The following is a 23,302-nucleotide window of genomic DNA, read 5'->3' as shown; positions in this document are numbered from 1 at the left end:
GCAGTGATTTTCAGAGGAATTTCTCTAGTTAAGAATGCAAAATTATAATTTACAGAAATCACGACAAAGTCATAATGTTATGGAAAGCATTTTCTACATCTTCTGGATTTCTGACTCTGCAGGACATAGCTGTTCCTTTGTCCTTTCATAATTGTTTTTTCCTCCTTTTGTAGCTATGAAGTTCAGGAAAATTTCAGTAAATGATAATTAGACTAAATATAGATGGCATTGATTTGTTTTACTTTGCAGTCTTTTATGAAAGAAATTAAATACTCAATAGTTAAATATAAATTTAGTGGTTACAATGTTCTCACTAAATAGTGTTTTAAGTTTTCATTTTCACCTTGAATCAAAATCAATTGAAAATCAATAGGTCTACCTCACTTTCAGACTCCTTTACCTTTTTTATAGAATGTAACCACTGTAGTAAAATAACTGTCTTAAAAATGTCTCAAACTGATAGGGAGTTGTGCATGTTAATGCACATAAGTATACATGAAAAACTGTTAATTAGACTTAAGATGTAACATCTACAGATGTTATAATTTTGTGGAGGATAAAATATTGCCTGTTAGTATTGAAGTGTGGTAATTCTTTGTAACTCTAATATATTGAAAATTGATTTTGTGTGTGTGTATATGCACACAAATATTTGCTTGATGATTCATTGTGTAAGCAATTAAGTGTATTTGTCTCAGCCTTTCTGTGCTGTAATTAACTTGGATCCAAGCAAAACACTTCGAATGTTATCTGTTTATGTATTCTTGAAGTGCTTTAAAATGTATTGTAATTATTACAAAAACTTAGATTCATTCTATGAACTTTCTGTTAACAATTAGGGCTTTTGAGAGAGCCTCAATATAAGGTACGTAAAAATGCCTTTGTTTTTTCTCTGAAAAGGCTTTATGAGCAAAATCATCACACAATCTAGCTTGTTCCCTCTTCTGAGTAGAGAGCACTCTTGGGGTTATGTATGTGTTTTTTTATGTTCTTGTGAAGGTTAAGTCCATCACTGCCTATGTTCAGAATGATAGATTGATTATACTTATTATAGATAACCTGTCGACTTCTGACACTCTTGGTTCTTGATCTGAAGACACTGTACCAAAACCAAATGGAAAAAAAATATGTATATTTTCAGACTTCCACGTAACTAAGCTGATCTGTATGTAACTTTGGAATCCACCATCAAGGTCCCAGTTGAATCAAAAATGGACATTTATCTTTTTGAGAGACTAGACTTGCTTTTTTTCCTCAGTGCTACCTTCTTCAACAAATTCATGTGCTAACACATAGTTTTCTAATAGGTTTTAGCTTCTTTGTCACAAAGCATAGGAGTTATGTTTATTTTCTAGTTTCTTGCCAGATGTCTATAGAAACAGTCTACCTGATAAAAAACACAATGGAGCTGCTAAATCTGTCCAAGACCATCACTGGAAGAATTTTGTGTAAGAGCAGGGAAAAAGGGTAAGAGTGCCCGACCCAAACAGTGGCAAAGGGATTGTTTATGAACTATTTATGTCATCGGAAAGAATGACCATTCATTAAAGAATACGTGTTGTGAATTGTCTTGTACAATTCTCTCCTTATGAAAGGAACTGGATCTTTTAAAGAAGGTATTGAGCTGTTCTCGTATTAAAGATTCTTTTCTCTCCCTGCTGCTAACTGTACTTCATACAATTTTGTTGCTGATAATTTGTAACCACTCATGTTTTGTTTTACTTCTGTTTTTAAGTTATTTCTGAAACTCCAAACACACTACAAACAGGGGTGTTTTACTTCTATTTTTTGCTGTCTGTCTGTACTCAGTCTGGAAAGGACTCGGGAACTGCACAGTTTAGAGAAATTAATTCTACCAAAAAGCAAGGAAATTTTTTCCCAATTATACTTTGTAGGCTGGCTTTTAAATAGAGACAGGTGACATAAAATGCATTTTCCTTTACATCCCAATCAAATAATTTAGCAATATGAAACCATATTGAGCTGGTATAACAGCATGCATAAGAATCTGTTAATCAGCAACTCTGCACTTGGTGATGCATTGTTCTTTCTCAGACTGGTGTAGGGCAATGCGTAGCCAAATAAAATTAAACCGCATGTGTTACCCAGAAAGGAATTGTTATTTTGAGACATGACTGAGCAGATGACATTTTGTATTAGTAAAGTCTGAGTACTAGTAGATCCTTAGGCATACATTCCAATTTGGATTTTAATGGGTACGGTTGTGGTAATTTGAAATGAATTCATCTCAGTAGCATCACTAATTCATTAGATCAATGTAGTTTAAGCTGGAATAACACCTTTGGTGGTGACACTGGAATAAAATTCCATGTCTTTGAGTTCAAGAACTTGTTTTCACAAGCCCTATTAGCTTGAGATCTGCTCATTGTCTTAATTTTCTGAGGCCATCAATCTGACACTTACTCAGAAATTTACTAGAATATGAATTTAAACAGCATTGTAGTTGAATTTGCATTGATCGTCAAGGGGCAAGGTATTTTTAATGCAAATTTTAATAAGATGTAGTAAATTATGTGGTGGAAAGCATATTGAAACATCCCGTATAAATTTTGACCTGTCTCTCATATGTCTTTTGAGATCCTCAGTTTAAAATTTAAAACTGTGCAGGCATTAAGTGTCACTAAAATTTATTATTGCAAGCATAGACTTCATACTTTGATCTGGAGTACATTCCTGTTGTAATTTATTAGAACTCTGTTGAAGTTTACAAAAAGAGAATTTGAAAGCACTGTAATCCGTTGGTGTCCTTTCATATGTCAAGAGACTTAATGAAAAATGCTTTATAGCAGTAGTCATGGAGAGGCAGCTGTCTGTTGGTGTTGGAAGGAGTGAATGTGCAAGGTAGAAGGCAAGCCAGGAAAATGTAGGGATAGAAGGAAGTACAGAATCAGCTTGGTACTGTACCAGAGCTGCAAGGCTCTGTTAACCCAGGAAAGTTGCTTTATCTTTCCTGCTATTAAAAATGCATTTTTGTACATACTTCAGGGCAAATGATTTCCATGGGCTCTAGAAATTATGAAAATACAGTGAAAATTAGTTATTTTGGTTTAGCTTCAGAGTTAAGTGTGTTATGAGGCTATCTTGTGTATGAATATAGAGCTGCCTTTAGTAAACATCTCAAGAAAGGAGATGAGGAATTTATAGTGGAGTAAATTAGAAAGGGATCTTAGGAAGAAAGAAAAATGGGTTTTGGATAAGCAGAAAAAAAATTGCTACATTTTTGGCAAATACAATACATAGCTTTTGAGCTGGAATATCTTGTTGAATATAAAATACTGCATTCTATATATCTTAAGTAAAAGTAACTGCCAAGCTGGAAGACAAAGGTCTGACAGACCAGGTCAGACAGGCAAGTTATTCCAATTGAATAGCTTCTTAACTAGCATTTTTTTTAGAGATTGTTGAAAAGTAGTCTTGTAAACCATTCCTGACTTCAGAGTCCATGACTATGAAAAATCTCCCTTATGCTTATCAATTTTTTCATTGGACTATTAATACCAAATACTGCAGGATGGCATGGATCACCTTGATAGCTGTATTATAGGTCAACTCTTAGTGCAGCCTAAGCTCACAAGCTTTGTCTTCACAGTGAAGACATGGCCTTATTTCAAAATGTTATTGTGGAAAAAAGGAAATCTGAAGGAAGAAAATGGATCCGTTAATGTATAGTGTTGAATCGTCAGTATGCCTTCCATTTAAATTATACTCATTAAATTTGAAAAGTAAAAACCTTGGGATTGTGACATGTGATTCTTACTAATTGATATGTACCCTGAAGTAAAAATACACCCCCCATCTCTCTGCACCCCCACTGTAGACTTCTACACAGGTGTCCTTTGTGCATGTGCTCTCTCTAGGAGTCAGGGAATATATGTATCTGACCTCTTAAAAACAAACGAGCTCAGCCTGAATCAAATGTTTCGTTTTATTTGGTTGGTTATTTATTTTAGTTCATAATGGCTGTCACGGTCTTAGAAAGTGATGAATTTTACATAATATTACTTGTAGGAAAAGTGCAGAATTCTGAACATGGATGACTTCTGTAAGTTAGGAATATTTCTTTCATCTAAGCTGGCATAGTGAGAGTGCTGGATTTTTACAGATACCAAAACAAACAAACAAAATACTGTATAAATGCATATTCCATTTTCAGTAGATTCCCATTCATATTGTTGTGCTTTTTTTCTGTGTTCTATTTTGCTGTACTTAGGCATCTTTGCAGACCTCTTTTCAATTTGTGAAGAGAGAATTCTTTAAAAATTCTTTATTTTTTCAATATATTTTAAAATGTTTTCTTTCATAATACTTTTTTATTATTATTTTAGAGAAAGAAAAGTATAACCTAGCAAGCACTACTGAAAAGCTTATATATATATATATATATCAGTTGTATGTTTGAAATACTAGTTCATCCTGTTTCTGAATTTGCTTTATCCTGATGGCCTTCCTTATATGAACTCTTATATTAATACGTGTCATACTTGCAAACATCTCAGTACTAAAAATTCGTTCTGAAGAAGTAAAGGTGATCTAGAAGAAAATGATGGAGGTGCTATTTGGCATAACTTTTATTCCTGCCTGCAGGTGCTTTTGTGAGGAGAAATTGGAAGATTAGCCAGTCCAATCACTTCAACTGAAGTGTGTATTTTTGTTTTAAGTTCCATTTTCTTTCTGGCTTTATTATGAAGATTATTTCGTTTTGTCTGATTTAATCTGAAGTTTTAGAAGCCATTGCTTCAAGCTGTGCTTATGCCTCCTTGTCACATTTTAATATGACTATTCAAAGCCCATAAGTTGATAAAGATACTGGAATATTCACATATTAATTTCAGTAGATGTGAAAAAGAACTGGCTTTATTTGTGCAGACTTCTCTAGTATGTGAACTTTGTTCTTACAGTTCTGTCTGTCCGTGTCCGCTCCCCCCCCCCCCCCCCCCCCCCAAAAAAAAAAAAAAGCTCTAATGTTGTTACAGTGCTGGCTGTGAGTAGTCTTAGAAATTTAGTAAGCTATTAGTTGATGTGTTGTCTTCCTGCTTACAGGAAAGAAGGGCATCTCAAAAAATGATGAAGCAGGGAGTCTCTTATGAAATATGAAGGACATTTAAAATTGAGCTTAATTTTGATATAGTTGAAGTTTTTCAGATAAAATGTGAAATTCCATTTTCTGTATTTACACTTTGCATTTATATTTGTAGGCTAACAGGACAGTGTTTTGTCATTTTTCATTTCCTGCGTTAAAGTAGTGTTTGGTTTGTACACTGCACACAGCAATACATGACTAAACTTATTGCTTTGTCTCTGAAACCTTACATACAGGAAGAGAAGAAGGCATAGAAATAAAACTGCTCTTTATTATATCTGCTTTCCTATATCTTTTTGGTAAGCTTTTTGATTCTTGGTGTTTTCTGTTATATGAAGACACTGAAAATACTGAAACAGGCACTTTTGAACTAGACATAAAACAGCATGTTGTGTGTCCGAAGGTCTTATGTTCTACTCCTTCAGTGCCTAACTGTACATATGGAAGTGTTTGTGCTAGAAGTATTTCTCCAGGGTGGAATTCATGGAATATGTATAGAGAAAATCCTGTAGAAAGCAGCGGTGAGTACATTGGATTTAGAAGTTGTACTTTATCTTTCTTCCTGTAAGATTTTTTTCATTTTCATTGTGTGGGATTGATGTGAGCCATATCTGAGAGATATCAAAAGACTGGGCCTAATGATATAAGATTTTCTTGGTTCTCTCCCCCATAGCCACTCCCCATTTCCCACTGTTCCCATGCAGTATCAGATTTTAAAAGAATGTCTGACATTCTGACAATAAAATGTTCCTGTTAAGATCTGAATAAGAAAACAAGCAGTGAAATAAGCTACCAGCATTTTATGCCTGTGTTAAAGACTGAAATGAAACAAAAGGGGAAGACTAACGATATTGGTAACTTTTTTGCAGTTATGTATGTAATTTAATTTGTTTCAGAGGATTGTCTTTCCCCTTTTTAAAGAAGATCCATGCAAAGCATTTACCACCTTAGTAACATCATTTTTAAAAAATAAATAAATAAAAAAAAGAAATGAAAAATCATCATTGAAAAGTATTTCAGCTGTCCAAATCAAATTTTTTTTGCGTAAGTAATCTGTAATGGTTTCTTGTCTCTGTTTTGTGTTTTGCTTTTGTCACTTTGAATTTCCGTACAGCATTGCTGGGGGGAGAGAGGAGAAATCATCTTAGTGTTTGTAAATATTTGGCTTTCCTCAAACAGTTTTAACACAGCATTTTTCTGACACTGAAGCAAGCTTTTTTCTGAAATCAAAGTTTATTTTTCCTTTGAACTAAAGAATCCTTGTCTTAAGGGCAGAAAAAGCATTACGTTCTTCTTAGTGTGGTTGCAATACGTCTTCAGCTTGGGTCCTAAGAAAGCTGCATCATTTCTTTGTATGGAGAGCAATGATAGCATTGCTATAGTACTTCAAATGCATACAAGTTTCAGTAAAATAGAATGATAGTTTTGGAAATACTGTTTTAAAATAGAATGGTGAATACATGCATACAGAATTTCTGGCAATTACATACCCTTTGGGGTAGGGAAAGGAGGAGTACACCTTAAAACATCCTAAAGCATTCTTCTAGTAAAAAATTGCTCAAGGAAAAATGTTGGAGGTGGCTACTTAAATGAGTTTACTTGTATTATTTTATACAGCTAGTTCAGAAGTATTTGTTTCCAAAAAAGAAAAAAAAAAAAAAAAGAAGAAAAAGTTTAAAAACTTACCATGTTTTAAGCAGCCAAAAAGTAATCTAGATTTGTAATCTGCACCGATTCTCATTTGTCAGTGTAAATTTATTTGTATATGTTAACTTGGTGTCATAGGGAAAACCTAAAATCATTTGTTATGTATGTCTTGAAAGATTCTGGTTTTGTTATGCCTTCAGTCTTAGGGCCCAGCTAAGTGTGTTTCAAGTATAAGAGGAATACTGCCATCTGTGGATATAGCAAATTTAGAATTTCAAAACCAGAAGTAGCTGTAATCGGAAGATAGGGACGTATGGTATACAGAAATGAAGACGGATAATTCACGGTGAATCTCCATTTCTTTGAAATGGATCTCACAGGTTTGCAGTGTTAGGCTATTTACTTATTTCCCAACTTTGATTGAACGAAGTTGTGTGGAAAAAAAAATAATCAAGAATATTAAGATAGGTAATGAATCTTGCTTTATGATACCTTCCTTTCCTGTGAGAATGACTCCAGACAAAAAACTCTTATTCTGATGTACAAAGACACTTGGTCTGAGTCAGCCCTTCCCCAGTTGCACCATGCAAAATGTACGTTCTTTCTCCTGCAGGTACCACTTGGATGAAAAGAAAGAGTACCTGATCAGTTCCCTATGAAGCCTTCCAGAGAGTTGTTTATAAGTATTTTTAACATTCTGAATTTGTGAAATGATCACATAGAATTTTGTAAAGTAAAATGGAGTTGTAAAAAAAAAAAACAAAAAACAAACAAACAAAAAAAAACAAAAAAAAAAAAAAAAAAAACCACATCCGTTTTGTCGTGTATATTTTGGTCACTTTGGGTAGGTCACTTTGCCCACTCTTGTTCCCTTGATCACTAACTGAACTACATACTCTGAGATTATCTTCCTGTCAATATAAATGCACATAGAGAGATCAAAATACATAGGTTCCCCTTTCTGCTGCCTTTTGGTGAGGAATAACTTACACTGGGTAGAGTCTTTCTTGATAAAAGCTGGTAGTGTGAGGTGGCATGGTGAATTCAGCAAGTTATTTATATTAAAAGTTTTTATACTTAGCTCTTCTGAGGCTTTTCTAAATAAAAACAACAAAAAAATACCAGTAGTTTGAAGTCTAGCAGGTAACCTCTGCTTCTCTCTGTGGATCCACACTGCTCAGCTCCTATCCATGCATGTGTACCTCATACTAGTGCTCTTAATGTATGTGCTGATGGCACGTCTGGAATTATGTATGTAATATGCCAGTCATCAGAAAGTGTTGTTCTTTCATAGATTCCTGATTTCCTAGTTACTTGAACAAATTTCTATGCTAAAACCTGCAAACTGGTAGGTGAAGTATAGAATTGGCAGAAGCTCTGCGTGATGGCACTCTGAGTACCTCTTAGATGCTTTTCATCAAAAGGCACTGGGAGGCAAATGGCCAAAATCTTGTCTCTAGTCCTTCTGCCTGTAGTAAGAATGATTACTTGAAAGAAAGGGGATGGAATAATGCCACTTAATGCAATACATCTTGTAGCTTTTTGAGGTCTCAAAGTTGTTTCTTTAAGGTATTGCCTATTCAGAAGTACAAGGAGAGGAGAATATAAAAGATTAATAGATTAATATACAGAAAGGTCATTTTCTGCTACAAGTGATGTTTCAAAGAAAGAATATGGTAACATTCAGTTATGATCCAGTTTGTTGATGACAGCATTCCTTGTAAATTTTCCCACTTTATTTTGTTCTAAATTTTGACAAATATCCAGTTTTAGCTTTTTCTATAAATACTACAAGATTTTTTTCCTGTCTCCTTCCATTAAAAAAAAAAAAAAAAAAGACAAATGACTGTCCTGTGAGGCTTTCTCTAATCTTAGAGATTTTGGATGTTATTATTTTATAAATCACTTGCTATTTGTAGCATAGGAACCATCAGTACCAGTTTTCTGCAGTGCACTCCTCTTTTTCTCTGAGGAGTGATGTTTCTCTTTAGCTTCCAAAGCTATTGCCTGCTGGGCAATTGCCTGATGGGCTGTACCTAAACCTGCTAAATTGCTTTTCGTCTTTCCTATATTTTCTTCTTTCCTGTATTCTGTTTCCCCCATCCATTTCTCAATTGTGCTGACACTGATTAAATGTACACGAGTCAAGCCTATCTTTAAATTACATTTGTAAATACAGCCTATCTGTTTGTCAGGACACTTGTAGCGGTCTGCCGTAGCATCCTTGTTGCACTGCACGCCACCCCCAGAGCAGATGGCTGCCTTGTGAGAGCCAGGAACTGACTGGCAGCACCATCCTTAGTTACTCAAGCAGGGACCTATTTCATAAATTTGCTAACCCTGTCTGCTGTGTGAAACCATTCAGGTTTTGTTTTTTTGTCCCTCCCCCCCAGTCTAGAAACATACCATGAGAAGTTCTTTGCATCTGATGCAATTAATTGCAATTAGTACTAGAAGATAATGCTCTTCAGAGACTGATTGTTAGTTACAGCTTTTCCTTATGCTATTCTGGTATTGTAAATAGTCACAAAATATATGTAAACATTATGTTGTGACTATATTTTAACTTTTCCCATTTTATACTCTGAGGTGTAAATAAAAACGGCTTGGTGAGGATCAGGTTCAAGATGCTTTGAAGTCAAATTTTGTATCTTTTCCATCCATACAAAAGACTTGTATGCGTAGCATCCACATGAAGCGATTGCAAATCTGTCTTAAATTGGAGGAGATGATGTAGTGATTGTTGTAAGGCTAAGTATTTTTATGGAGGCAGTACATCTCAGTGATTTTAAATGAATTTTGATTTTTAACATCATGCAGGCGCCATAACCATTGGATCTTGCAAAAAGTTCAGAATAACTTTTTCAAAATATGTATGAGATTTCATCCCTATTCCAGTGGGAGACAGAATGAGTGAATACCAGGGCAATTAACTGAGTTGGACAGGTCAGAACTAAGTCATCTGAGCCTTTTGTACATTAATATGGACCTTTTATGCATCTTTATTAATAGATCTCATTTACAGACAGACAAAGCATTTCAATTCATACTATACCTTTACTGTTCTGTGACCGAACAGTTGAATTTTCAGTCAGTTCAATATACTGCCTGGAATGACAATTTTTATTTTATTTTTTAAACTTGCCCATTTTATAGCATGGCTATGTACAGAGACCAAACTTACTGGTGTCTAACTTTTCTTACTGAAAGCCAAGACTTGCAAGATTCAATATCCTTTTCTACATAGCAAAAAATAAAAATAAAGAAATGCCAGCAATATAGATAATCTTGCCTCTAGCCATCCTGATTTTGATTGACTGTAATGAGCAGAGATCTTGCAACAGACTAAGCTGTCACCATACAATTATTGTAGTGGTGTTTTGGAAATATGCTAGAAGTAATAACCATCACTTATAAAAAATGTTTTAAGTGTCAGGTTATAGTCTTGAATGAACCAGTCACTTTCTTTCATTTCTAATGTAAGAGTAGCTCAGAAAAACAACAACAAAAAATAAACAAAAGAACACCACAAAGATAACAGTGAACAAGTTGAAAGGAGACTCTTAAACAATGAATGCACATATTGATGTGGGAGGTTATTCTGATATACACACTAATTATATATATATCAACATAAATATTTATGAACCATTGATGATACTGCTTTTGAAACATGCTCTGCAAAGCAGGAGTTTCACTCTTTGGAATATCAGTATATTTCAAAGGTAGTTTTTCTTTCTAAATTAGAATGAGAAGTCAAGTTTTTCCGAGATGAAAAATCAGCAAATTATTTCCACATGATAAAATTTAAAGTGTTTATAATACTGTAGTCATGTATTTATTTACTGGTGAGCAGAAGGAAAACGGATCAGAATGTAAGTGTGGTGTTTAATCTGGTGTAGTGCAAATGAGAATTTGAAACTCTAGAGGCTTCCTCTGTTGCATCTAACTTTTATCTAAGTTATTAAGTAAAAATTACTTCTACAACCTAGCAAATCACACTGAAATGCTGTGGTCTGAGTGGGAATGCCAAATAAGCAATGCCTAATGCTATGATGTGTTGTGGTTCTGGGTTGGTGAGTTTATTTTGTCTGTAAGTAGAGCTAGAAAACATTAAACCAACATTTGTGTTAGAAATATGTAAATTTCATCACTCATTTCCAAATGAATATCTTATGCAAAGTTACTGTGCAGTTCAGTGCCTGAACTGGACCACAGTCTACAGTGGGAGAGCATTGTCACTGTTATTTCTCTGGCATGTTGCAAAGTCTTTGGATCAACAGCTGCACGTGGAGGACTAACAGCAGTTTCTGCCGATGGCTGCAGGCAGTCCAGGTGGATGAGGCTGAGTTGTTATCTTGGAACAAGGTAGTGTGGGGTAGGTGATAAGCAATACCTTAAAGCTGTAGGAGGCAGTGGCTGCTGGCTCAGTGCTTCAACTGAATTTTTGCCCGTCGATCTGTGTGAGCAGCAGAGTAGTCTGACCTTGGCTAGCCTTGAACTCAGTAAGGGCTTCTGCCGCTCCTGGTGCAAGGTCTTGTCTTTCCTATAAACAGGGCTATCTGGTTTCTGCAGGGCCTGATCCACCCTTACGTTTTCTCTTTTTCAAACTCTGCTGTTGGGTTAAATGACTTCAGTGGCACAAAATAGTCATCAACTTTTAAATGCAAGTATATGTAGCTGTGGTATATTTTGGACCTTTCTCCAACTCATTCAGTATATTGCTCTCATATATATATATATATATATGAAATGAATATGAGCATTTGGAAATGGCAGGATGAGGGGTTTGATTTTGTCTGATGCCCACACACAGTCCTTTATCTACACATAATTATTTTCATTAATGTTACACATAACAACACATAACATTTACATTGATGGCTGTATAGGAAAGCAGCTTTATCAGCTGGCATGTCCTACCTCAGGATTGTTCTAAACTGTTAGCAAAAGTTACAACTCTCAAAATGTCATTTCTGTATTTATTTTTCCCTAGCATGTTTGATTTTACAGATGGCTAATATTTCATTCATAGCACAGCAGTAGCCCTGAAGCAAAGGGGATAGTTGGCCAATCTTCTTTTTCAGTGTCAGTAGCTGGCATTTATTTTCATCTGCTGTGTATATTTAAAAAAATATATATATAACATGAAATCCTCAATCCATGATTATTTAGCATCAACCTTGTACATTCTTTTCCTGAGAAGTAGAAATACAATAAAAATTTAAATGTCTTCCTGCTAAGTAGTGGAATTGAAGTAGTTATAGAAAGAAGATACGCTGTGCTGAACAGTAGGAATGCTGTATTTTGCCAGGGCTATGCTTTTTTTTATCAGCTCACTGAGGCAAGTCTATTTTTCAAAACAAATTATTTTTGAGAGAACTGTGTAAAAGAAACCTGATCTGAAAATGCTTGCAACTCTTCTCATTTTGGAAGGCTTTTTATATTCTGAAACACTGCCAATACTTAATATTGGGGCAAATATTTGCTTTTCTTTTTGACAGTGGTTTTGGATGTACTAACCAAGCACTACATGTGTTATGTTGGAGTGGTGTCATCAAACTCCCTAACAGTTAATTAAAAGACTCTACTGAATTCTTTGGATATACAATGACTGCATCATACTGATCTATATTTTCTAAAGTGTATGTAATCGGAAGGTATGAATTACATTCATAAAATTTCTTTGACATATTCTGCCATAATGTTTAATTGCTAAGTTAGGAACCTGCAAGGATATTAATGTAAAAAGTTTCTTATCAAATGTGACACGTGCGACTTACTTTTGAATCGTTTTGCTGTTTTTCATACTACAACGTGGTGAAATTCTCTGCTAACAGTATGATTTTCTGCATGATAGTGTTATAAGCTTTATTTGGTCCAAGTGCTCAGAGAAGGCCTTGAGTTTTGTAACTTACCTCAGAGACTAAATTATGTCCAGTCTTAATTATACAGTGGTTGCATTTACTTGCAACAGATCAGTTAATTACACATTAGTCAGAATTCAGCTGGATTGTAAAACCTAGCCTGTTTAAAAGCACATAAAGTTCATATGCCAATCAGCATGCCTTGATGAGATGTTATGGCATCTATTGCCAATACATCAAATTTATCTTTTGCTCTTTGTACAGGAGTTGTGCACAACTTCATTCCATATCTCAGAGCAGTCTGTAGCACTGTGATACATGTCCAAATATCCTAGGGCATGCTCTAGAATCTGAAAGACCTGCCAAGGACCATGCTCACACATAGGTTTTCTCTGGTTCCAAGGTAACTTTGTAAATGAAGCAGGTCTTTGTAGGCATCACTGTCAATGAAATGCAATCAGAGGATGTAAAATAAGCTCCTTAAAGTAAAGACTATCACAGCACTGCTACCTTTTGTTTGAAGTGTAAGCCACGCGTTCAGCTTGGCTACCCTCGTAGAAATCTGTAAATGATACATTTGAAAACAACAAAGACTATCTACCCATGTGAATTACAATAGCATATGCATTTTCACTGAAAGGGTGACAAGTGAATAGGCAGGTAGCACTTCCAAGGTGTGGACAAACACACTGCTGCTTGGATAACACTGCCACTATTGCACTGGAATCTTCTGTAGGAGGAGTGCTACAAACTGGAAATGTTTCAGAATAGGACACATGTAACTCTGTAGCTGTTTCTGCTCGATTTTACTGGCTTTCTGTTTATTTTAACAAATTTCCAAACAAACGTCCTTGCGTATCTAAAGTATGGCTCAAGTTAGATATTAGTCATACAGCAGATTTCAGCTGTTGTATCTGTTTAGAAACAAATAGACCATTTGATTACATTTTAATATAAATATATATTAAATATTTTTGATTTTGTGTATTTATACAAATGTATGAGCTCACGGTGGTGAGGCATTACAGTAATCATAGAATCATAGAATATCCTGAGTTAGAAGGGACCCTTAAGGATCATCAAGTCCAACTCTTGACACCGCACAGGTCTACCCAAAAGTTCAGACCATGTGACTAAGTGCACAGTCCAATCTCTTCTTAAATTCAGACAGGCTCAGTGCAGTGACCACTTCCCTGGGGAGCCTGTTCCAGTGTGCAACCACCCTCTCTGTGAAGAACCCCCTCCTGATGTCAAGCCTAAATTTCCCCTGCCTCAGCTTAACCCCGTTCCCGCGGGTCCTGTCACTGGTGTTAATGGAGAAAAGGTCTCCTGCCTCTCGACACCCCCTTACGAGGAAGTTGTAGACTGTGATGAGGTCTCCCCTCAGCCTCCTCTTCTCCAGGCTGAACAGGCCCAGTGACCTCAGCCGTTCCTCGTACGTCTTCCCCTCCAGGCCTTTCACCATCTTCGTAGCCCTCCTCTGTACACTCTCCAACAGTTTCATGTCCTTTTTATACTGTGGTGCCCAGAACTGCACACAGTACTCGAGGTGAGGCCGCACCAGCGCAGAGTAGAGGGGGACAATCACCTCCCTTGACCTACTAGCGATGCCGTGCTTGATGCACCCCAGGACACGGTTGGCCCTCCTGGCCGCCAGGGCACACTGCTGGCTCATATTCAACTTGCTGTCTACCACGACCCCCAGATCCCTCTCTTCTAGGCTGCTCTCCAGCGTCTCATCGCCCAGTCTGTACGTGGACGGTTTCCCCGTCCCAGGTGCAGGACCCGGCACTTGCTCTTATTGAACTTCATGCGGTTGGTGATCGCCCAGCTCTCCAACCTATCCAGATCCCTCTGCAAGGCCTTTCCACCCTCATTCGAGTCCACAACTCCTCCAAGTTTGGTGTCATCAGCAAACTTGCTCAAAATACCTTCTATTCCTACATCCAGATCGTTTATAAAAATATTGAAAAGTACCGGCCCTAAAATGGAGCCTTGAGGGACCCCACTGGTGACAGCCCGCCAGCCTGACGCAGCCCCATTTACCATAACCCTTTGGGCCCTGCCCGTTAGCCAATTGCTCACCCATCGTATGATGTTTTTATTTAGCTGTATGGTGGACATTTTGATTGGACAGATTGCTTTGAATAAGTGCCACGTCCTGCAAGTGGAATACTGCTTGTACCTTCAAAATTCATAAGTCAGTTATGTAGCTTTCAAAATATAAATAAATCCATTTCTTTAATTACATTGAAACATATCTGGTGTGTGAACTGCAGATATTTTTGGCTGGCAGGATGTTTTTTTTTTTTTTTGCTTCAATTTTATTTTTTTAATCATAGAAGTCTAACATCAGTAGCCACGGCATTGAGACTGGGCGTATCAGAGGTAAGTCTCTGGACCCTTCCAGAGCAGCACCTTGGCCTTACACGGTGGTGCTATACTTGCTCTACTTTTTTTGGTGTTTTCCATCTTTTTGAGAAAAAGGGTGGTGTAGCTAAAAGTAAGATGCTGTGTACTTTTTAAAGATTATTACGATAACCACAGAGTTAAGTTTTTGAAATTATCTTTGTAGGTGCCCCAGTCTCTGTAAAACAATGGCAAATGACGTGTTTGAAACTGTGAAGGTCTTAACAAGATAATTTAAAAACAAGTACTTTTTAAAGAAGTCTTTAAATGTATTCTCAGTGTGCCAGGGCGAGTGACGTTCAGGTGGAGGGCAGGAGGCAGCTGACAGGAGGAAGCTTTAATGTAGGCTCAAAGCAGCAGCTGTGTGATTCTAGGAGTCGTCTTGGGAATGTTGTTCTTTGAGGGTATTAGATAGGAAGAAGTTCAGAGCTGTTACTAGAAGTGTTCTCTGATAGCCAATTTGTGCTATGGTTTCAAGAAATTGAGTCTTTGTCTTACTTTTTTGTTTGGCATAGGAAAAAGTGGCTTGATGTGTGGACAGTTGAATGAATTCCTAATCCAGTATCTATCTGCCTTCTTGTTTCCTTGTTGCATCAGTTCTGCGTATGAAGCATACATCGAGCAAATAAAATACTTCTAGTGCATATAGTAGTATATTTACAAGAAAGGAGATGATTTCCCAGAGTAGATGATGTGCCAGTTGTGAAGTAGACTTTCTGTATGTGTTTGAGTAGAAGATGAGAAGGCTTACATTCTCTGTGCACTATTTTCACTTTTCTAAGAACTGAGTTATTTCAAATACATGAGAAATTTAACAACTCTTTTTAGAGTCAGCTGCTATGAAGGAGTTTGTCCAAAAAAAATAAATAAATATTGTTTAGATACATGTATATCTGCCAGGGGTTTTTACCTTCTTGTATCAAGTTGTGCTCCCAGATAGCTGCTTTGCTTATCATTTTTACATATATTGCGGTCCTTTTTCTAGTGTAATTAAGTTTTTGGTGAATCTCCAAACCACAAATGCAACCTTTTTTTTTTTATTTTAGAACATATGGACTGCTTTTTGAGTTAGTCCAAACTTTTATGTCAAATTTTTCTCATTTTGTTAGCAAATGCATATTTACTTAATTTTAACTACATTTGCTCCTATAGCAAGCACAGAATATTACCGAACAATGTAAACTTTCACTGTTGATTTACATCATATGAAAAGCTTTAACTTTCTCTTGTATCAAATATTACTCAAGTGGTCTTTTTCTTTAGTTTTCATTTACTTTCACTTGCATAATCCTTTATCTACTTCCTCAAAATTAGAGGATGAAATTCTAGATTAACTGAAGCCAGTAAGCAAGCTGCCATTTACTTAATGTATTATGGGAAAAAATCCGCGTTGTGTGACCTCTTCCTGTTCCAGTCTGGCCCTTGATTCGCCTTTAAAATCCATTGACCTGTCAATTGTGGTATTCATCAATACCCAGCAGTATGTCATACAGAAAGAATTAGCTAGAACTTATTCAACCACATCTTCTGTTCAGGAAAGTTTCTTTTTGGAGTGTTTTGGTTTGCCTTTTTTTTTTTTTGGTGGTGACTTTTTCCAGTTTTTTAAACCTTTGCAGTATAGTAAGAAAAGATGCGTTGTGGAATATTCGTGCTCCTAAATATTTCAGGGATCTCTTGAAACTGGTTACCTAAATAATATATACAGTGCGTGTAGGCATGCAGCATAGTGGAAATGTCACCGTATTCAAGTTATAATTTGTTGTTTTTGCCAAGATTCAGCTAATAGGAAACAGAATAATGGAAATGAGTGTAGTGTAACAGCAACATGCGTAGGTTACATTGTTACTCAAATTGTTAAATACTGTATATGAGAATAGTTTAAATTTTAAGTCTCACATGTATTATTCTGCCCAGGGGAAGAGGTGCTTACATCTAAGCATTCATAACAAGAAGTTTCTAAGAGTAGGTAGGATAACCATCCTCTCAGAGTCCCTTCTGGTCTAGATGACTTCTCATCTAGATGACATCTCTTTTCTTGTCCACTTGTATGAACTGCTGAAGCTCCTAAGCTCTGTTCACTAAAGTATTTAAGGAAAAACTTGTCTGCCCATAGAACTGAATGTTATCAGTGGTGATACTAACATTTCATTAATATTAAATACACTTCTGTTGAAACGCTACAGAAAAGTGAAAGTATTTATTATGTAGAAATGTTACTCTGTGTAAATATAGTTCTAACTATGAATGTGCTGCACTTTACCTCTGTAGCAAAGAAAAACATAAATCATATTGTACAATGTCATGGTCTGTCCACTCTGACTGTGCCAAGCTATTCCTCTGTGTAAGTGAGCTTTGCAACCATCCTGCCTTTCCTGATGTAAATACACAGAGTCGATGCTTCTGAGTAGAAATAGTTGTGGTTTCTTTTCTACAATTGATCTGACAAAAGAAAGGATCGGTTTGAAAAATGAGGACTAAACAATACTATTTAATACCTTTGGAACTTTTGAAGAATTGGAAAATTATTTCCTTTAAGAACTTGGAACAGTTTTTATCAACATTATAGAATTTCATGGTACAAAAACTCAAACTTTCTGCCGTCAGCAGAAAATGAGTGAAGACAGGCCAACCTTGATAGGACAGGGGAATGGCAGAGAGAGAAGCAAGTCGTTCATTGATATACCACAACCCAGAAGATGCTATTTTGCTTTAAACTTTCTTGAAGAGGGGGACAGAAGTGTACTTAAACATTATCAAAATATAATAATAATAAAAAAATTACATTTTAAAGCTACTTAACATGTCAGTTATAAGCATTTACAAGACTCCAATCCACTCATAGTTCTCACTCTTCAATTTTTTCAAGGTACTTGCAGAGAAAGCAGACTAAAAAATATAAGAAAACAAAGTAATATTGTCTTCCAATAATTATGTTGTAAGCTCTTGCCAGTATATGACTTGCATGTACCTATAATGCAACCTGCTGCCTTGAGGCAGGGTCAGATTCCCTGTATAACTTGATCCTGCTTCAATAGATCAGGTTGGACTGGAGGTGGTTATAGGTGCCGCATCCCAGTGAAACTTAGTGGAACAGTTTCACCATGGTGTCATCTCCTGTCCCACCCTGTCACAGTCATCTTTGAAAATTGCTATGCTCTTTCTTTACCCATGTAGAGAACTGGATCATAATATATTGATCATAGCATTGATCGTTGTTTATAACCATACTTGTTTCAGGAAGTTGTTTTCATGCCATATTACTCAAACTTTAACAAGCAACTCCAGTTCTTTGAATTCTTTTCCACAGTGCAAGTAACTTGGTAAACAGATGTAAAGCAAAAAGGAAAATCCTGTCCTCAAATACTGTGATAGAATACAATAGTTTAGAAAGACTGTGAGGATAACAAATAATCTTTGGGCAGCTACCTGAAATGTGAGACAGCAAAAGCTTTGGGAAACCAAGCTAGTATCTTCATATGAAACTGTATGTGAGGAAGCGTCAGCTGGCTTAAAGCTCTTTCAGAGAGATCTGTTGAATAAGGGAACTGTGAGAGAATTTGTTTTGAGGAGCTGAAGGGCATTTCTGCTCTGTGTCTTGCAGATGCATGAGTTAGCACAAAGATCTTAATGTATTCCTGCAATGTTCTGTGTTATAGCCATTCTCCCCAAAAGAGATGCTTCAATAGGCCAGACACAGCCCTTGGAAATACATATGGGAACTGGAGTGTCAACTGTATCATTTTAGTGGCATATCAATGTAATAGAAATAAAGTAAAATATGTTTTGCAGAAGTTTGGGATATGGGCTTATTTCCTTGGCTTCTCTTTTACTTTGCAGCGATATTTTACTCTTGAATTCTATAGAGACTTCAAAACATTTTTTTCCAGTTTAAAATGAAGACATACAAGATAGAAGAATGTACCTATTACTGGTTGTGGGAAGTGTCTTTTAATGGAATTTCTGTTGATCTCTTTTGTGGTAAATAGGCTGCGTAAAGAATAGGTTACAATAAATTTGTTTTAAAGATAATATTTTAGAGTATTTATCATTGTGAACTTTGAAAGTGCTGCAATCAGCTAATACTTCATAGGGGGAAAAAAAGCGAATTAAATATTGCACATTGCAGTATATGTCAAAATGGAGGCCTTCTGATAGGGATGAAAACTTAGCGTCTACACACAGGTAAAGATTAACTGCGTTTGATTTGTCTAGGCTTGACAACCTGTGTACCAAGGAATAGCCTGATGTGATTTGAAATGGCCAGGAAATTAAATATGAAAATGAGAGTACAAGACCTTTTAACAATAATATTAAGTTAATACAGTATCTTGCAAGTGCACAGATTTGGTAAGCATTTGTTCACTTCCGTTAAAAAAAAAAAAGTAAATTATTAATTTAAACAAAGTCTCTTATACCAGAATATTTGCTTTTCTGGCTGGTTTGTTTGTATTAACCTGTGGCATTTTGCCTTAATGACTGAGAGAATAATGAAGCAGATCTGTTTGCTTTGACAAGAAGGCATTTATTGCAAGTGACATATACTGCAAAGGTATCTCTTTTGGAGGAGAAAAGGTCAGTAACCAGCAAATGCTTAAAAAAAAAAAAAAGTAATGAAATCCTTGCAGTGATGAAAATAACATATAAAGCTAATGTTTTCCTGCTGAGCAATGTTGTACAGGTTTTTTGTTAACAAAAACTTTCGAACATGTCACAAATAACGTTTATATTCACACAGTTTTCATTGGTTTATAAATAAATAAAAATTATGCTGCACTTTATTCTTTCCAATTTGAAAACCCACAGTTTTGTTGCTTAGGAAGTAAGAACAGAAAACAGTTTTTAGAGTTGTTGTAATGTTTTGAGTTTTAGGCAAACCAGTCAAAGATAAATTAGTGAAATGAGGAGGGACATGTGGAGGATCTCCAGAGTCATAACACACAAGTCACTGACACCCCAGCTTTGTTCCCAGACTCACAGAATACAGAAGCAGTTCCTCTGTGATCCAGTATTTTGTATTTTCTTTAATATAAAAGCCTCAAAAGAAGACATGGAGAATATTTTGTCTTAGTTAAGGTTTTGCAAGAGCTGATATTCCTCAACATACAGATGTTTCGTTAAGAAAGTCTTGTGCAGAAAATTTCACTGCTGCCGATGGTCATCAGAGTAGAAAGGCTTAAAGCAGAATTTAAATGTGTACTACTTAAAAGCCTGAATATTCAGATAATGGGTAGTATATTTGAAAGTGCTACCTGTTATTGTTGTGTGTGTGAATCTAATACAGGTCTCCATGTTGGTTTCTATCAATTTAAAATGATTTTTTCCTCCTGAAAATGAGTGGAGGCTGACGGTGTGTCAGGAGGTATCATCATTCAATCTTCTTGTATTCTTAAGTTGTTTTCAAAATTCTGCTTTTGGACACTGTTGGAAACAGGTAGCTTGGCTAAAAGGACATTTTTTTCTGATTCGGTTGGATTTACTTGTGTATTATTTAGGTATGGCATTCCAGTCTTATTTATTAGTGTTAAAACCATGCTTTCAAACAGTTGGCTGTGATAACAGTTTAGATTGAGAAGTACTAAAGAAAAAAGGCTATAAAGGTAGAAAAGATAATTATAATGGAAGACTTCGTTTAGTGCTATAGAAATGTATTCAGTTTTATTCTGGTGTAAGAACAAACTACATCCATAGATGACCTGAAAGATTTCTTCCTGAAGCAACAAGTCAGACATACCAGGAATTCCTTAAAATTTGCATTATGAAGAGGATCATTCAGTTACTTGTTCAGTAACCATTTTAAGGACTGAGTATTTTCTTGTGTCTTTAGGAATTCTGTATTTTTTTTCCTTACTGCATCACACTAGAGGAGACAGGTTCTTTTGTTCCTGTAGTACAGGCAAGGTTCAGCATACCCTCCCTTCTCCTATGTCTTGAGTCATTTCCAGTTGATCCACACACAAATCAGCGATGACAGTATTCTTCAGCTGGAGATGAGGATCCCAACAGAAAAATTCATAACTGGTGTGTGTTTGTGTGCAGTGGTGCAGCAGAGGTTTAAGAACAAAATGATCAGTATAGATTTCTCACTAGCAAGCTAAGTAAATATTCTTATCTTGTATTATTATATTCTGCAATAGGAATAAATGTCTGCTACCTTTCATCTTCCTTTGTGCTCATTTTCAGTCAGCCTGAGTTGCCACACACAATTGGGAGATGACAAGATTCTTGTGGGGGTGAACATTTCTCAAGGGAAGAGCTGTCCCCATAACAAGTCATTTTTGGTGGTCTCTAGGCAGATACCTTTACACTGTGTCTTAGCATTTCCGCTGCTGACCTTACAGGTGTCCTATTACTAAGTAATACTCCCGTCCTCCTTTGTATTAATAGTCTCATAAAAACGATTTCGTTAGTACTTGGCCCAATTCTTAGGCCAAGTACTCAAGGGGTCTTGCAGAAAAATCTAGTGCTAATTTCTGTACTATATTTTGGCATTTCTCTGTCAGGAAATTTCTTGATCACTATCACTTTTTTCCATACTAACCTTGTTTTTTCTGATTAAATGAACTTGTGTCCAGTGCTATCCTGTGATCTACTTTAGTATTAGGTTTAATATGTTGATCTTGTTAAGACAGTATGGTACATTATTAAAAGTCAAGCTAGCCTAGAATGTTGTTCCTCTGTTTAGTTCTGTATCTGTATTCCATTTGCTTACAAACCTTTGGTGTCTCAAGTCTGTTGTGAAGTCTTGCATATTATTATGGCACATTTAGTAATTTCTTGGATCAATCCCTGTATCTTAATTACTGGAGTTATATTTGCCGTTCCTATATCATAGTTGTAATTTAATTCAAATAAATCCTAATTGTTTCAGCAATACAAGTTATGAATTATTTTCTCAAACCCATTTGAAACTCTTAGGTTTTCGCTCCCATGTCTAGTGTGATATCCCTGTTATATTCACTGCCTTGCCTTCACTTTGATTAACAGCACAGGCACGATCATAAACCTGTTATATCTGTCACGTTATTTGTCAGCAGCAGGTAGGTTACCACTTAGCAAAGGAATTTACTGGATCACATTTGTGACTGCAGGACCACTAGCCACCTCACAATACTCTGTGACTTGATGTTCTGGAGATTTGCCTGCACATAGTATCGGGCCAACATCATGTCACAAATATTCCTGTCTTTGGCGTTTAGAATACGTGGTAATTTTATGAAGATACATGTGTAAACATCAGATGATGTGCTCCTTTACTATAATAATCAAAGCTAATACAAAAATAAGATCACTGCATTTATTGAGGAAAAGATAGTTGAACCCCATTTGTGCTACCTGAATATTAATCCTGTAGATTGTAGACTGTTTCTTTGTGCAGACTTAATGAAAGGTTTTTTGATTCTAAACATAAAATATTAATTAGATACCAAAATACCGATTCAGAGCCTTCAGAAATGTGTTTCAAAGAAATCTTTGCACATAACACTGCACTTCTAAGAAACTTTGTATGGAGATGATGAAAGGTGGAAAGAAAGAGTGATCCAGCCAGTGGTCAAAACAATCTCTTTGGATATGGAAGATCTGAGTTTCAAAACAAATAAAATATTTATCCTGATTTTTCTCCTCATAGATTGGAAGGATTTCTAGTCCATTTCAGAAGATAAGACAAAAATATTTCTCACAGAACTCTTCTACCAATATCTCTCTTTTTACCACTACCTTATACATGATATTTCCTCTGGGTTGTGTTTAATGCAAGAACTATACTCTTTGCTTGAAATGATTTTGTTAGTATTTACTGGATCAATGTGTCACTGAAAGCTTGTATTAGACGCTGAAAAACATAAAGGTTTTCAAGTTGTCTATCCCAGCTATTTCACCAGGAGTCAACTTGGAATTCAACTTGATTATATTTTCATGTGGGTGGCAAGATGAAATGAATGCTAGTAATAAAACTCATTCTCTTATAATTCTAACGTAGTATAGAGCTTCTTGTATGGTTCAGGTAATATGAATGTTGTTAAGCTTAGTTACTTAAGGGTCTGAAGAAGATTCAGTGCAAACATGAATACGTACAAAGGATCAGAATTTCATAATATCCAAGAGCTTCACATTCAGGGAAAATGAGAATTAATTGTTTGAAATATTTATGCTTCGAAGTGGTGATAAATGTTATCTAGATCTTATTTACATTGATTCTATTTATATTCTGCAGATTGTTGCATTGTCATCAATATTCACAAAGGTAGTGAAGTTAAATTCAAATCAGTTATAACTCCCG

At 35.9% G+C, this 23,302-nt stretch overlaps 1 protein-coding gene across 11 annotated transcripts in view; it reads left to right on the top strand.

The window, feature by feature from the left end:
• The window catches only part of GBE1 (1,4-alpha-glucan branching enzyme 1), a 186,635-nt gene that overhangs the window by 127,961 nt on the left and 35,372 nt on the right, over positions 1 to 23,302 (top strand). Inside the window, exon 12 of one of the 11 annotated variants that reach the window (XM_083802252.1) lies at positions 1,356 to 7,515. The exons of the other annotated variants lie outside the window; for them this stretch is intronic. Coding sequence (XP_083658378.1) covers positions 1,356 to 1,471 — 116 coding nt within the window. The 3' untranslated portion in view covers positions 1,472 to 7,515. Of the gene's footprint in view, positions 1 to 1,355; positions 7,516 to 23,302 lie in introns of those variants that run through there. 11 annotated transcript variants of the gene reach the window in all.

This window comes from Anser anser (genome assembly GCF_964211835.1).
Source record: "Anser anser genome assembly, chromosome: 1".
Taxonomy (NCBI): Eukaryota; Metazoa; Chordata; class Aves; order Anseriformes; family Anatidae; genus Anser; species Anser anser.
This window is presented reverse-complemented; position numbering and strand designations above follow the sequence as displayed.